Raw genomic sequence first — 16080 nt, 5'->3', positions numbered from 1 at the left:
AATTTACTCTCTCCCGGGGGCTACAAATACAATTTTTCTTCTTTATTTAATTTGAAGAATAGAGGGCCTTGTGAATCAGACTGAGAAAAAAAAATTACTGCTGTCAGGATTCATTGATATATTTTTTCACAGAGAAAAGAACACTAGATTTGGAGGAAAGAGGGAAGAGACAATGCAAATAAAATACAAAACATCAGAAATGAAAATAAGAAACTTTCTGGAATAATGCAGGGCTGGTGCTGCCAGAGAATAGACATGAGTGCCTTTGAGATGCTACTCCCATCTGCCAAGGGCCATTATGGACACATATCTGCAAGCAATTTACAACATTACCACTCTTACCTTTCTTTTGATATCAGTGAACTGGGAAAACATTAAAGACCAGTAATATGACAGCTCCAGGATATAATAGTAGTGAAGGTCAGTTGTGAGTGGCTGGGGATTAAAGAAAAAAAAAAGAAAGATTAATAGTTAATAGGAAACCAAATTGTGTCCCAAACATCTCAAGTTCAGTGCTGAAAAGTGACATGGTCTTATGCCTCCACAGATTCCAGCTCCATTCTCTCTATGGGTAAGAGGGCTTTGAAGCATGTCTCTAATACACAGCTTAATGGCATTAAGTTTGTTTCATCTCCAACCAAAAAAGTGTCAATGAGTATGAACATTTGGTACCCAATTCACTATTTACTTTAACAACAGCATTTATGGTTCCTTGATAGAAGGATCTGTAAGATTTCTTAGGCAACCTGAAAAAAAAAAGCCTTTTAATACATACAGAAAAAGAATAACCGTGGAAATTACCATGAGATTCCATAGTATAGGGGCAAGCGGGTAGGTGATAGAATGGGTGCTAGATGGGGTGATAGATGGGTCATGAAGGCAGAGTTTCGAGTTCTGTACTAATCAGAGCTTTCTTGTTATTAAGGAATGTTCTGTACATTGCAAATATCAGAAAAGATAATTCAAAAATATTTATTAAAAGGCAGAGGGACAAGGAAGCTGCCAAGAAATACCAGGCTAGGCCCTCAGCCAGGAAATCTGAGATCAAGTCTCAGCTCCATAGCTCAGTGGGCCTTAGTATACCTATTGTAAAATGGGGGGTGATACCTGTTCTATCTGCTTCAGAGGTCCAAGAATGGGGAGAGGCTCAGAGAGCCAGTAGAAGTCAAGAACATTTATTTTGTTTACTAAGCTATAATGAAATGTCTTACTTTACCAGAATGAATGAGAGACCTTTGAAATGCATTCTATCCGTGCTGCCCACAATGTAATAGTATATATGGTAACTACAATCGAAACTTTAATGCTCTGGGAACCAATAGCAGCGTAACAAAGTACTTTCATGAGAAGCTGGCACTCTCTTAACTACCAACCCTACCAGCTTTATGCACTGGCATCAAAGAAAACAGTTGTCCCTCCCACTGATCTCTGACAACAAAACACATGAGGGGACAGGATATTATCCCACCAGCAATCCCAAGCTCTGAGTAACAATGACCATCAGTGTGTTTATCAAACTCAGCACCATACTGGAGAGAATATATTTTCCACTGAATTGTCCTTTTAAAATTTGCAGGCATTAGCAATAAGGGATGGGTATTCAGGTCAGACATATGGCAGCAATGAAGTCTAGAAAATAGGGCACTGGCTTCAGGACCCTGGGAGCCAAGGTTAAATTTCAGTTTTAATGAGCTTCCCTGCACCACCAACTGGGAAAAACCACGGCGGGCTAGGAAGACAGGTGAGAGTACATCTAGAAAACACAGAGTTCCTAAGAGAGCATCATATTACAAAACTACCATATTCATGGAGCGCTCTGCAGTTGACAAAACTACCCACATGTTAATTTCTCTGACTCTTATAAAAACCCTATAAAATTAGTACCATCATTTTCTAGATAGTATAGCTGACAGGAAATTGCTGTCAAGTTAGTTCAGGTTGAAAGGCTAATCACAGGTCTTATAGCTAGTGAGGCCCTGTGACTGCTATTCTAGGGCTTCTCATTCCCAACTTGTGCTCTTTATGACAAACTATCTAGTCCCAACTAAAGATCACTTTACATTATTTTGGACTTAAAATATATGCATTATATAAGAACCATCATATATGAAATAAATTACATATATATTCATACACAAGGAACAGTGTGCCTTTAATAAAATTGCAGCAGACCACTACTCTTTCATATAAACATTTGTTCAATTATTTACTTAATATACATGCTAAAAACATAATAAATATGCTTCATGAGCACTATCTTTAAAAAAGTGCTCTTACGACTTGAGACTGACTTTGAACTATAATCTCTGTAATTATTCAGCACAGCTACCCACAATGCACTTTAATTACACGCATAATAATTACATGCTGTTTAATTTTTTTCCCCACACATATAAAAAGAAAAGTAGCTGATTTTTCATGAGAATATGGACTTTATCAAAGATGACCATTATTCCTTCAAGAAATCATGAACTGTTCCTAAATTTTGGGGGCTATTACCAAATTATTCATTGATAAGCAATGATGTCTTACTAGCAGAAGACAATATTGATCTGAAACTCCAAATACACAGTATCTTTCCTTCTATACTGATGATGTTTCTTATTTTTACTTCTTATTTTATTGTTTTTTAAAGATTTATTTTATTTTAAAGTTATCTCTATACCCAATCAAATTTATAACCCCAAGGTTAAGAGTCACATGCTCCACGTACTGAGTCAGGCAGACACTTCAATGTTTCTTATTTTCAAACATATCTATCTACCAGACCCTCAAATTTTCATGTTAAATCTATAGTTTTGTCTGTGAAACAGCCTGCAATTACATTTTGGCCCACTGCCCCAACAACTAATTATCTCAGAAAAAAGCAATTCCTTAGCTCCAGCCATAAATGTGAAAGCTATTTCAAACTATGTTATAGTTATAAAGAGGAGTGGGAATTATATTTCATGTGACATTTGTCCTAATGTTGTTCATATGACAGAATTTTCCTCATAAATGTAGTGCATTAGAGCAGTTGCCACATGAACATTCAAGTTAAGGTTTCTAGAAGGCTTTGAATACTTTTATAAATAGAATTCTAGATGTATATGGATTTTTCCACTCAGTATACCAATACAGGACACAACCAGAGGTGTAATGACAATATCCAAGTATTTAAGGTAGTGAAATAGCAGTGGAGCCTGAGAATTGCAACTGTGGACAATAAGTTTTGATGTTGACTTCAGTCTCCATCAGAAAGCCCTAGAATGCTCAGCTTTCTCTAACCATGTCATATTGCTTGTTTACATGCTTTTCTAATATGGATGTACCCCAAAAAAGAGATGGAAATGCAAACTCAAATTCCATTTCAATGTGTCCCTAGCATGAACTAGCCCAAGAAGTTTCCAACACTGGTCCCTAGCTCCTGTTGCAACACTGCGGGTAACAGGGACGATTACAGAGCATGCTTGCTTCCCATTAACTTTATGCACACCAAAAAGACCAAATGCCTCTAAGAAGACAGCCCAAAGAACCAAAGTCAAAAATCCAAGTTGCTTATCCGAATGTATGTCACTTTATCATCAAAATACCTAGTTGTATTTGATTCTCTTACATAACATATTCCAATTAAACTAGAAAAGACCCAGCTCTATGATATTCAAATAGTAACTGATCTGAGGACCACAACACATGCTAATCTTATTGAATTCATGGACAGAGGCAAAGGTATGTAGGGAGCAGAGATCTGAAATGCTCCCTTTCTGGGGTATAATTTTAATCTCAGTTTTGGCGATGGTTTTAAGTTTAGTGTAATGATACAAGCCAATTTTTCTATGCTCAAGGAAATGGTGTTTGATTTACATATTTAGAGGCTGCTCTTAAGCCGCAAAGTGGCCTGAACTCTGCTTGTCTGCTGCAGCCCCACACGTTGCCCACTTGCTGTCCAGACGGACCCTTGCTGGTGTCAGGTCTTCAGGCCCTCCACAGTAATTAGAAGATCAGCTGTTAGAAGCAAGAATCGCCCAACTATTGAATCGATTGTATCTCACTCTCCAGCAAATGCACCTTCCAGCTTATTCCATTTGCTAAGCAACTGAGCTCTGATTCTGAACTTCACTGAGAAAACAAACTGCTTCCCTTAACTAGGCTAAGTCTGGCATCAAGCAGCAGGAGCAAGGGCAAGGGGCTAAAAAGTAAAGTGGCTGCCCAGCCTGCTGGGGCCTAAAACCATGAACCTGACATAAGGGAGATACTCTGTGTGTGTGAAGACCCAGTCGGCAATGTCTCCTTACCTGATAGGGGTAGTTGTACCAACAGTGCCTTGTATTCCACAACCAGGGGCTCTGAAAAAAATGACAAACATATTTCACATGTTTTGGAAATGAAGCAAGATTGCCCCCAGTATTTTGGGATTTCAATAATCGACCTGTATGAGAACTGAAGGACTTAACTAGAATTAGGACTTTTAAAAAAAATAAATGAATTAAGTTCTTTTTCTTTTTAAAAAATTTTTTAATGTTTATTTATTTATTTTGAGAAAGAGAGAGGGAGAGAGAGAGAGAGGGAGAGCGTGTGCAAGTGGGGAAAGGGCAGAGAGAGAAGGAGAGGGAATTGCAACCGTGAGATCATGACCTGAGCCAAAATCAGGAGTCAGATGTTAAACTGACTGAGCCACCTAAGTACCCCTAGGATTAGGATACTAAAGCAGCTAATATTCCATTATACAGTCTCTCTGGGTAATCTTCTAAACTCAACTGGTAGTATTTCTGGGATGGAATCCCCACTGGTGCTTTTTGTATTTTGGTTACATAGCCACCTTCCTACTATGCAACCAGCCTCCACAGCAGAGCCCTTTAGAAGTCTCACCCAGACCAGATGCAAATCATCAATCTCACTCTTATCAATAAACAATGCTGACAGTTGGTGCAAACTACCCTGAAACTCCTCCAACCAATGTTACAAAGCAACATTATCAATCAATCGTTTCATGCTTTGATGACCAGTGGTTAAGTAACCGGCAGGGATACTTATTTCAGCAGAACAGCTCAGACTAATTCCAGGCCTGAGGGAATTAACCCTCACAACACACTCCACCTCCCAGTTCATGGTCAAGGTCTTTTAAAGACAAAACAATCATTCTTAATTTGACAGCAATCACTTGGTTTACAACACTGTAAAATCAAAGAGAACATCTAAGTGTACACATATTCCAAACATTTATAGTAAGCACGGAGAGACTGGTATAGATTTACACAGGCTGCTGAACAATCCGATAATACCAGCACAAACTTTCTCATATTTTTTGTATTAACTTTATAATTCTTTTGCATTCTTAACCCAAGCTATCAGCATTTTGGGGCATACATCTACATACATTTAATATACATCTGTATGTTTCTTAAGAAACACAATCTATCCTTAACTCAATCCATGTTTATGCATCTCAAAATGATAATACTGTCATTGAAAGATTAATGTGAGATATATTTGTACTGACCTGACATCTTTCCTTACCTTGTCCCAGATCCTATAAGATTAAAAGTTGCTGCTGTCTACAGTAGGATGATGTACTTGTCTCCCTGAAAGCCATAGATACTGTCACCCTATCATCATCCGCATCAGCTCTGCATGAATGAAGATGATGACGATGATGATGATGATGATGATGATGATGATGACAGCAGCTAATACTTGTTCAGTCATCCCTACATCCACACATTTATTTTTTTAGGGTTTTTCCTCTGTGGTCTGTTATTTATTTAACAAATTAAAAAGTTATTTAGCTCGAGACTGTCCCATTATACTTGTTTCAAAGAGCTTTTTATTTATTTATTTTCAATATATTTTTTAACGTTAATTTTGAGAGAGAGAGGGAGCATGAGTGGGAGAGGGGCAGAGAGCGGAAGAGAGAGAATCCTAAGCAGGCTCGCACTGTCAGCACAGAACCCAACACAGGCCTCAATCCCATGAACCACGAGATCATAACCTGAGCTAAAATCGAGTTGGATGCTTCACTGACTGAACCACCCAGGGGTCCCCATCCTATACACTTTTCAAGGTTCTCACATATGAACTAATTTTGTTCTTACAGTAGCTAGTAGTATTTGTTTCATTTTATACATAGGTACGGTGAGGCCCTGAGTCTGTAAATAACTGCCCAGATTAAATAGCTAGGCAGTCCCAGAGCTGGAAATCAAACTCAGATTCTCTGGTCTTAGACCCAAATGTGACTACTGTGCACCCTGCCTCTGAGTCTAATAAAAAAACCGGAACCAGGCCTTTATTTAGGGCGCCAGACTGAAGTGAAAAGCCATTCTATGCACCAAACCATTCTCCTTTCATTAAAACACTACTAATTTGCCTTCCTTTCACCTGCTCTTGCCATTGACTACCTGTTCAGTGCTGTATACATCATGTAACCTCACTGCATGTAATATCCTGGTGTCTGAGTTGTATGCCTGTCCGTCTCCTCCATTTTCTCTCATCTATAACCTTGATGTTTATTACTGACCTACCTCACAGAGTGCTTGTGAAGATCAAATGAGACAGCATGTATAAAAATATTTTAGAAGCTTCATTAGTTTCAAATGTGGTTGTCATATGGTTATATAAATAATACATGTCCATCGAGGAAGATACAGAAAATACAGAAAGCAATGAAAAATAATGTGTATTTTTATCACTATTATCATTTCATGTACATCCCACTTTTGGTCTTTTTTCTATATTTCTGTATTTCTACATAAATATAGATTTATTTTTAATAAATTAAACACACATACACACATAATTTTTAAATGGGCATAACATAGCAAGATCTATTTTAAAGTATAGTACAAATGTTGGTTATTATCCTTTTTCTGATAAAGCTGTATATTATCGCAATAATGAGTTGAAAGTCCCTGAGGGAAAGGTATGTTTATCCCCCCAGCACCTGGACCCAAAGCTGACAGTGCAACGTTCATTTACTAAATGCTAATGAAAGGAATACAGAATTAAACACAAGGCCTATGACAAATCTTGTAGCATTTTTCTGAATGTATCAGTCCCAAGGCAACAGGGCATGCACATGCTTGCCTCTAAAGATGCAGTGGGAATCTCTTCCACTGTGGCCACTCCTTCCAGTCACAGGCAGGAGAACAAAGTATCCTAGAAACAGCCATTTTTTAGAGCTTTCCCTCATCTGTGAGTTTCTTGACTTGTCTGGTTTTTCCCTAACATGCAGACTTCTCCCTGTGTGCATCGGATGTATACCAACTAGACCTGTTTCCATTATGTGCCAAAACTTGACTGACCTGCAGATACACTGGATGAATCTTTGTCTCTCAGTTGGCCTTCACCCAGGTGAAACAGGAGCAATAGGCCTGCATACTATGAATCTGATGAAACTACCAGGGCCCTAACTCAGCCTGCAAGCTTATTTTCCAAGCATTTTAACTGTTTTACTTTTTAATTTTTTTAATGTTTATTTATTTTTGAGAGAGAGAGAGAGAGAGAGAGAGAGAGAGAGAGAGAGAGACAGAGTGCAAGCTGGGGAGGGGCAGAGAGAGAGGGAGACACAGAATCCAAAGCAGGCTCCAGGCTCTGAGCTGTCAGCACAAAGCCCTACGTGGGGCTCGAACTCATGAACCATGAGATCATAACCTGAGCTGAAGCTGGACGTTTACCAGACTGAGCCACCCCCCCCCCCAAGGCATCCCCCAAGCATTTTAATAATAAGTTCTTTCACACTGATGCATGTTCACCTATACCTCTCCCTTTGACAACACTAGATACGAGTATCGTCTTCTGTATGCATACCACATTTTTCTAGGATCTCAGATTTTATGGGCCTCCCCAACCCTATGGGGCTGGTAAAACAAACACAAATGTCATCTTTCTCAATTACAGATTAGAAAACTAAAGTCCATGAGCAGGCGATTTTCCCAATTTTTTATAGTTCAACACTAGTGTATGAATCTGAATTAGCTGCTTATAATTTAATATATTAGGTGTAATTCCTTCTATGTGAATTGATACCATGAAGCTATCTTTTCTTTAAAATTCATTTTCTTTTATCAATTTTTCCATTTTCTACATTTCTAGGTGTCTTTTTCAGAATCATTTAAACATTAATTTGATATCAAAATTTGTATCTTCCATCACATGAATTAAAGGATAACAACATAATTCAAAACATAAAAAGCTGAAATATTCAGATGTCAGGAACACTGGTAATTTAAAGATAACACACTGAAAACCCTAGGCTTAGAATGGTAGGCCTAGCATCTTCCTAAATAATAAGTTCTGTGCTTAGAACAGTGCATGGCAATTTAAGCACATTTTCCAGAAACAGATAAGCCTTTTTCACATGGCTTCACAATATCAACTCACGTTGTCAAGTGTGGAGAGTCTAAAAACCCAAGGATTTTCCCATCTTGTCATTCCAATACCTTGAGATTCACATTCTTCCATGTTATACACATACACTTAAATAATGTTATGAAACACTTCACAGATTCCAAAGTACTTTATATATATTACCTTATTTAATTCTCACAACAACACTGCAAGTGTCAGAGCAACACAGCCAGAAGGATATCCTAAGAGACAACATGCTGGCATGGAGCTTTTCAAACTGTTAATGCAGGTTCTGATTCAGTAGGTCTGGCCTGGGGCTAAGATTCTACATTTTTAACAAGCTTCCAGGCAGTGCAGATGCTAATGGGCCTTGGACCACATTTGAAAGAAGGTGACGCCATCTTCCTGGTATTTACCATGTGCAAGGCACCCTGCTTAGCCCTTTGTTCCAATATTCCACAATTAATGTTTGATGAATGAATTAATGGATTATTCCTAATGTTTATAATAACCCTTTGAGGCAGAAATTGCCAGTGAAACAAAACTTAGCTAGAGACATTACTTCTCAACCACCCTCCCTCTTGGATAGAACCACATATCTAAGCTCTGGTGGGAGGGATATGACCAGAATTTACATGTGCCACTTCAGGATGGTGCCCCTAAAAGTTCAAGGGAATGTGTTCCTCTCACCCTTTCTCCACTCCTATTGGAGGGAGAACATGAAAATTGGAGCGGTCACCTGGGACCCTGAAATCTGTTTCTGTTGAGGTTGGTGTTAGAGGTCTCCTACCAGCCCCAGTCTGCTTACCTCTGGATTGTATGTGGGAGATGAACAAATTTCTATCATTTTTCTCATATCTAACCTACTGGGTTGTCTTTAAAAAACATATACACACACATGCATACATATACTAGCATAGCCTGTCTTCTCAGTAATATATGCATCAAGGCAAGTCTCTTTAATTATTTTATAGACAAATAAGCAAGCTCAAAAAGGTACCATAATTAATTGAAGACTACACAGCTGATGAGTAGAAAAACTTAGATTCAAACCCTGGCCAGCTAGATCCTTCCACTTTACCTTCCTTGCAGTTGGTATCTTGGGTACAAAGAACGGGTAAAGAAAGAGAAACACTAAGGGCATTTGGAATTGATTACCAAAAATGAGTTTTTACATTACAAAACTGAAGTTCAGGGTTAGAGAAGACCTTCAAATCCTGCTTAATCAACAAAAGAACCCATATGTAAAGATGGGTAATCGGGCCTCTCATTTTTCAAAAAGAGCTCCGTGTTTATCAATCACTGACAAGATTCCTCAGGCATACTTCCTGCCTTTTTTTTTTTTATCCCCAACAGAAATTATGTCAATTTTTTGTTTTGGAATCTGCTATGAACTGAACTGTGTTCCCGCCGCCCCCCCCCACCCCGCCCCGCCCAAATTCATATCCAAGGTGACTGTATCTGGAGATAGGGCCTTTAAGAGGTAATTAAGGTTGAATGAGATCATGAGGATAAGATCATAATCCTATACTGAAAGGAGTGGAGGCCTTATAAGACGAAGTGAGATCTCGCTCTTTCTCCTCCTCCTCTTCTCCTTCTCTCTCTCCCTCCCCACATGCTCAGAAGAAAGGCTATGTGACGATAGCAGTGAGAAGATGGCCATTGGGAAGACAGGCAAGTCAGAAAGAGAGCCCTCACCAGAAACCTAACCCTGCCAGACCTCAATCTGGAACTTCCAGCCTCCAGAAGCATTGGAAATCAGTATCTATTGATCAATATCTATTATTGAAGTTACCCAATCTGTGGTATTCTGTTATGACAGCCAGAGTTAACACAGCATCTTAAGACAATTTTTAATAAACGTGCTTCATAGCTATTAAACTCCACATCAACTGATTTCAATTTAAGAAGACTTACAAAACATCTGAATAAAACTCAGGTAGACCATAATGTTGTGGATAAGAAATGACTTCTAACACTCTCAGTCTAAACCATACTGTATAATGGGATTTTTCATTATATTACACACATCTGCTCCCATATGCATCACTTGAGACACAACTCTGTGGCAAGTGCATCCATCAATAACACGGTGTCCCACGGGAGACATCTGTGACTCTTCTTTCCCTGAGCAAACCTAACCCCAGCACCCCAGCACCGGGATGGAGGTCAGAAGTGCTGTGGGGAGTCATCCTATAGTCTACATTTGCGTTTTGACCATATGCATAAGACTTATATATAACTATGGTTTGTTTGTTTGTTTGTTTGTTTTAAAGAGAAAAGTAGAGAAGCTTTTGAAGTGTCAGGAAATATGTTCTTTTATCAGGTCTCTTATCAGCTGTTCTTTAGAAGCTTCATCATGAACAGAATTAACAAAAATAGATCAGATCTGATAATTTTACTTTACCATCTGGAATAAGATAGGTTTGATCTTATTTTATTTATTTTTTTAAGTTCCATTTGAGGGGTGCCTGGGGGCTCAGTCAGTTAAGCATCCGACTTCGGCTCAGGTCATGATCTCGCAGTTTGTGAGTATGAGCCCCACATCTGGCTCTGTGATGCCAGCTCAGAGCCTGGAGCCTGCTTTGGATTCTGTGTCTCCCTCTCTTTGCCCCTCCCCCGCTTGTGCTCGCTCTCTCTCTCTCTCTCCCTCTCAAAAATAAATAAGCATTAAAAAATTTTTTTAAATTTCCATTTGACATATTCCTTGAAAATAATAGTTTAAAAAAACCCACCAAATCTACTTTTCAGTTTCCATGCTATCTATCATGAGGATGGATGAATCCTCAAAAATCAAGGAGGCTTTGTCCAAGCTCATAGAATAGGCAACCCTAAGAGTGAACCCTAATGTAAACTATGGACTTTGGGTGGTTATGATGTGTCTGTGTAGGTTGATCAATTAGAATACATGGACTGCTGTGGGAGGAGATCATGGGACAGATTATGCATGTGTGGGGCCAGGGGTAGATGGAAATCTCTGGATCTGTTCCTCAGTCTTATTCTGAACAAAAAACTGCTCTGAAAAATAACTGAAATTTAAAAAAAAAATCAAGGCAGGTAGGCTACCTCATATCACTCATGCTTATCATGTCACTATAAGCCTAAAGGAACACTGGAGTTTGAAGCAAAAGACCAGAGAAAAGAATACCTGGTTAACCAGGCAAGTGTTAAATGGTTAACGTAAACACACACACACACACACACACACACACACACACACACACACACACACACACACACACTTTCCCCAGGAACCAGTAGGTACCTGTAGCTGAATGAATAGCAGTTTATTTTAATTCAGAACTATTTTGATCTAACAAATGAACATGAATCACACAAAGTATTAAAGACATTTTGTTGCTTCATCAAAGATGAGAAACGTGTGTGTGGGTCTTCACCCAAAGACAGCATCTTAGAGGCAAAATTTCATCTTTTCACTCTTTCCATCCAAACTTCTAAATGGCTTTCACAAAGCCCAGCTGAGACAACTAACAGTCAAGGAATATAGTCTAAGAGACATGCTGGCCTCTGGATAGTAAGTATCAGATACACAAAGGCTTGATTGTGTTTTAAAATGCCAGAAACCTAGGAGCACCTGGGTGGCTCAGCCAGTTAAGCTTCCGACTTCAGCTCAGGTCACGATCTTACGGTTCATGGGTTCAAGTCCCACGTCAGGCTCTGTGCTGACAGCTCAGAGCCTGGAGCCTGCCTCAGATTCTGTCTCCCTCTCTCTCTCTGCCCCTTTCCCGCTCATACTCTGTCTCTCACTCTCTCAAAAATAAACATTTAAAAAATAAAAATAAAATAACAGAATCCTAGGTTTCTGAAGTATACTGAAACTACCCTGAAAACACTTTTAACTGAGTGACACTTAAACCTTATAACTTTGGCTTATCCTGAGGATTTATTGTAAGAAACAAACATGAGAAAAGTGCTTACATATCTGTAATGAATTTATAGGAGAAAGGTTACCACTAAGTCACCATAATTTGAATGTAAAAGTTCCACGACATTGTTCCTTTAAAATTTAGTCCAAGGGGGAAAAATACTTCCTCTCTGTGAATGCTTAGCATGTTTCCTCTTACCAAATAAGAATTATATTATCCAATTGTTATCTTTGGACTTTGATTTGGGGAGGCTGAGATCTAATTCTAAAGCTCAGTCATAGCAACTGTGATCATCTCTTAACATCTTTGCTTACTTTTCCTTTTATGTGTAGCTTTGATATTAATATCTATATTAATAATGTTATTATAAAATATTATAAATCTTTTTTGAACAATTGTATGATTTAAGTGAATATAAAATCAAATCTATTCAAAATGATAAGCTACAGTTTTAACTTAATACACATTGTAGAATAACTCAGAGTACAAAGAAATATTTCCTACTCTGTGAGTATAAATGCTGATAAATAAATCTGTTTGAAATGAAAAGAATGAAGCCAGAAGTCTTTCAGCCTGAAGGTGCTGCTGGTCAGTGGTGAACAGTCTAGGAAGGATGCTCCCCAGAATGCAAGATGAACTCTTTCCTCCTTTCCTGGGTCAGTATATATGTGGCTATAAATTTGCAAAGCAGAGTGGTGACCCCTTCATAAAGGCCCCTGGCATCTGCATTAGCTTTGAAAGCTCTTGTGATGTGCAAATGTAATTTGGAATTGACCTCATGTCATTATATAAAGATAGCAGCCTTTTATATTGATCGGCTTTAAAAAAGATGCTGGTCTTCAAGACCTGGTCAACCATGTGTCTTCAGCACATTCAGCAATCAATTTAGAAAGTAATTTGCAGATCTGCCAGGCATACATAAACAGAAGGATTTCCTTGGAGACCAGACCTGAGGTCATAGGATCTCCGTGAGGGTTTAATCATAGAAACAAAGAGAAGAGCAATACGGGTAGCATCTCCATGCCTTCTTAATTCTTCCAGCCAGTAGTTCTCAACTTTTTCTGCCTCTTGTCAGCTGAGAGATTCCACACACATCCTACAGTAACTATGGCTGTACTTCTCAAGAGTGGGGAATAGGAAGCTTAAAAAAGGCCATCTATCCCATGGATTTGGTTATGGATCTCTCCCTTACACCCAGTGAGAATCACTGCAAAGCAGAATGGACTGATTAATTCCAGGTAAGGGAAAGAAATCAAGAAGGAAATCCAGATGAAGGAAGAATGAAAGAAAATGAGGTGGAAAGATCTAGATGGAAATGTCCACAGAGTGGTAGAGAGATGCTCAGGCCAGTGTACAGTTTGGGAATGCGGCCAATAAGAGTAGCTACCAAGAAGCACAAAATCAGTCAAAAGATAACTCAGAGAAACAATTTATAACATACAGCAAAGAATTAGTATCTTAACATATAAAGAACCCATAAAAATTGATTAAAGTATTTAAATAATTAATGGGAAAATTAAGGAGAATATATAAACAGGCAACATATTAAACAAAAATATGTGACCAAAAACATGTATAAAAATTACAGGCCAGAAACAGACAGAATATTTTTACTGAAGTCTGAACAATATTTAAAGAAGTTAACACCCAGGAGTCAGCAGTATATAAGGAAACTAACACTTTAAAAATAGGAATAACTTTCCTAAAAAGTAATTTGGTCTTTAAAATCAGCATATTCTTTGACTCAGCTTTTATTGAAAAAAATAGTTAGATCCATATTAAAGGCACTTGTATGTACATGGATTTCCATTATAATTTTTTTTCTAGAAATGTGAAATTGAAATAAACCCAATAGTCCAATAATACGAGGCTGGTATGGTCTTGGTAGGGATTGTGTGGGAACAGAGCAAGATGAGGATGTGGGTGGGGGCTGTCTAAAAGGTTATCCCAGAAAACAGAACTGGGCAAATAGAGAAGGTGAGATAGATGAGAGAGAACATCCAATATGGCGTTCAGGCATATAACTTACAGCTACAGTCAACTGCATCTCAGTTCCACTGGGAATGTCAGCACAATGTACGTAGCACATATCTCATAACTGTCCCAACTGAGGGGGCTGGGGACTGGGACATGTATCCACCAACTCTCATGCCCCACTGCTTGAGCTTTCAGTATTAATTCCCTCATATTTCTAGGTTGTAGCTGCCTGTGTCTCAAAGACCTTTGCAGGTTTGGAGAAAGCAGAGAAGATAAGGCACAGCTTGCAAGGAACACTGTAATGGGGGGGATGGAACTGTGTACCACAGCTGTGCTATATCAGGTGGGCTAAGGGAATGTAAGAGGCATTCATATTTGAAGTTAAAATTAGATTACAAGCAGAATATATAGTATACCTTATGCTTAAAGTAGATATATATTTAGACACAGAGACACAAACACACACATATATACATGCAATATGTCTGGCAGGATATTTACCAAAATTACTTACTGATTACCTCTGAGAAATGATTATCTCAGATAATTTTTACTTTTGTTTTTAATGTTTGTATATCAGTATTAAATTACATAATTGTACCTATAATTTTTCTGCAATGAACAGGTCTTATTTGAATAATGAAAAGTAACCAAGTCCATTTGCTTCTTTTTTTAAAGTTTGTTTATCTATTTTAAGAGAGAGAGAGAGAAAAAGAGGAAGACAGGGAGAGAGACTCCAAAGCAGGTTCCACACTGTCAGTGCAGAGCCTGATGTGGGACTCGAACTCAGGAACCACAAGATCATGACCTGAACTGAAATCAAGAGTAGGATGCTTAACTGACTGAGCCACCCAGGAGCCACTCAAGTCCATGTACTTTTAATAGGTCTCATTAAGAAAAAAAAAAACACGCACACTTTTTGCTCTATATTTACAAATAATAGTAGCATAGAAATATATTACCATTCTCAAATTATTCAGTAATTCCAATTAACTTGAAACTAAAACCTAGTATATGAAATAAGTGCCTTCAGAGTATTTACATGTGACAGTGATATTTTGAGTATAAACAAATTATTAATAATTTAATTATAAATTCTCAAATAAGAGAAAGTAGAATGAGGAAAATAATGAGAAGAGCAAATAATATAGAATAAACATTGCATTCATTACCATGATGATCAATCACTTTGCTACTTACCCACCTACTCCCAGTCTGAAGATCCCCATCAACCTCTTCCTTACCACTTCTAAACCAATTTGCCTCTGGCCTATTATCTTTGTGCTAATATTATTGCGCCCTCCTCACTCACTTACTCTTTTAAGTATTTAATGAGTGGTTAACCATGAATCAGGCATTCTGCTAGGCATGAAGACAAGTTCTCCATTCTCAAGGAAATTACCATCTCCTGGATAAACAAAATAATTATGACAGGCTACAGCAGTGGTAAACACAAGATGCAGAGGAGTAGTACATAAAAAGACTCACAGTTCCTGAGTTCAAGCCCTGCGTTGGGCTCTCAGGCGTCAGCACAGAGCCTGCTTCGGATCCTCTGACCCCCTCTCTCTGCCCCTCCCCCATTCGTTCCCTCTCTCTCCCTCTCTCTCTCTCTCTCTCTCTGTCTCTCAAAAATAAGTAAATAAAAATAAATGAATGATTTTTTTTTAAAAAGAAGACATCTAGTCCAGTCTCAGAGGGTGAGGTGGGAGAGGACACTTCCACTAGGAGATACCAGAGTAGTTGAAGTCAGAGAGATAAGCAGTAGATAGTCAGGAGATGGAAGGAAGAGTATGGCCTTCCTTATCCTTTAGGAACCATGTCATATTTCCAATATCATTTTTCCTAATCATTCCTTTGCTTGCATTATTCTCCAGAGGATTAAAACAAAAATCTT

The 16080-nt window shown here is 38.3% G+C and overlaps 1 protein-coding gene across 3 annotated transcripts in view; it reads right to left on the bottom strand.

Annotated features, from left to right (window-relative positions):
• The window catches only part of CERS6 (ceramide synthase 6), a 324828-nt gene that overhangs the window by 81049 nt on the left and 227699 nt on the right, over positions 1 to 16080 (bottom strand). For all 3 annotated transcript variants that reach the window (XM_045033905.1, XM_023259428.2, XM_023259429.2), the window contains exons 5-6: positions 4275 to 4325; positions 343 to 435 (exon numbers count right to left, since the gene is read on the bottom strand). In XM_045033905.1, the coding sequence (XP_044889840.1) occupies positions 343 to 435; positions 4275 to 4325 (144 nt within the window). The remainder of the gene's footprint in view (positions 1 to 342; positions 436 to 4274; positions 4326 to 16080) is intronic.

The sequence above is a fragment of the Felis catus genome, chromosome C1 (assembly GCF_018350175.1).
Source record: "Felis catus isolate Fca126 chromosome C1, F.catus_Fca126_mat1.0, whole genome shotgun sequence".
Classification (NCBI taxonomy): domain Eukaryota; kingdom Metazoa; phylum Chordata; class Mammalia; order Carnivora; family Felidae; genus Felis; species Felis catus.
This window is presented reverse-complemented; position numbering and strand designations above follow the sequence as displayed.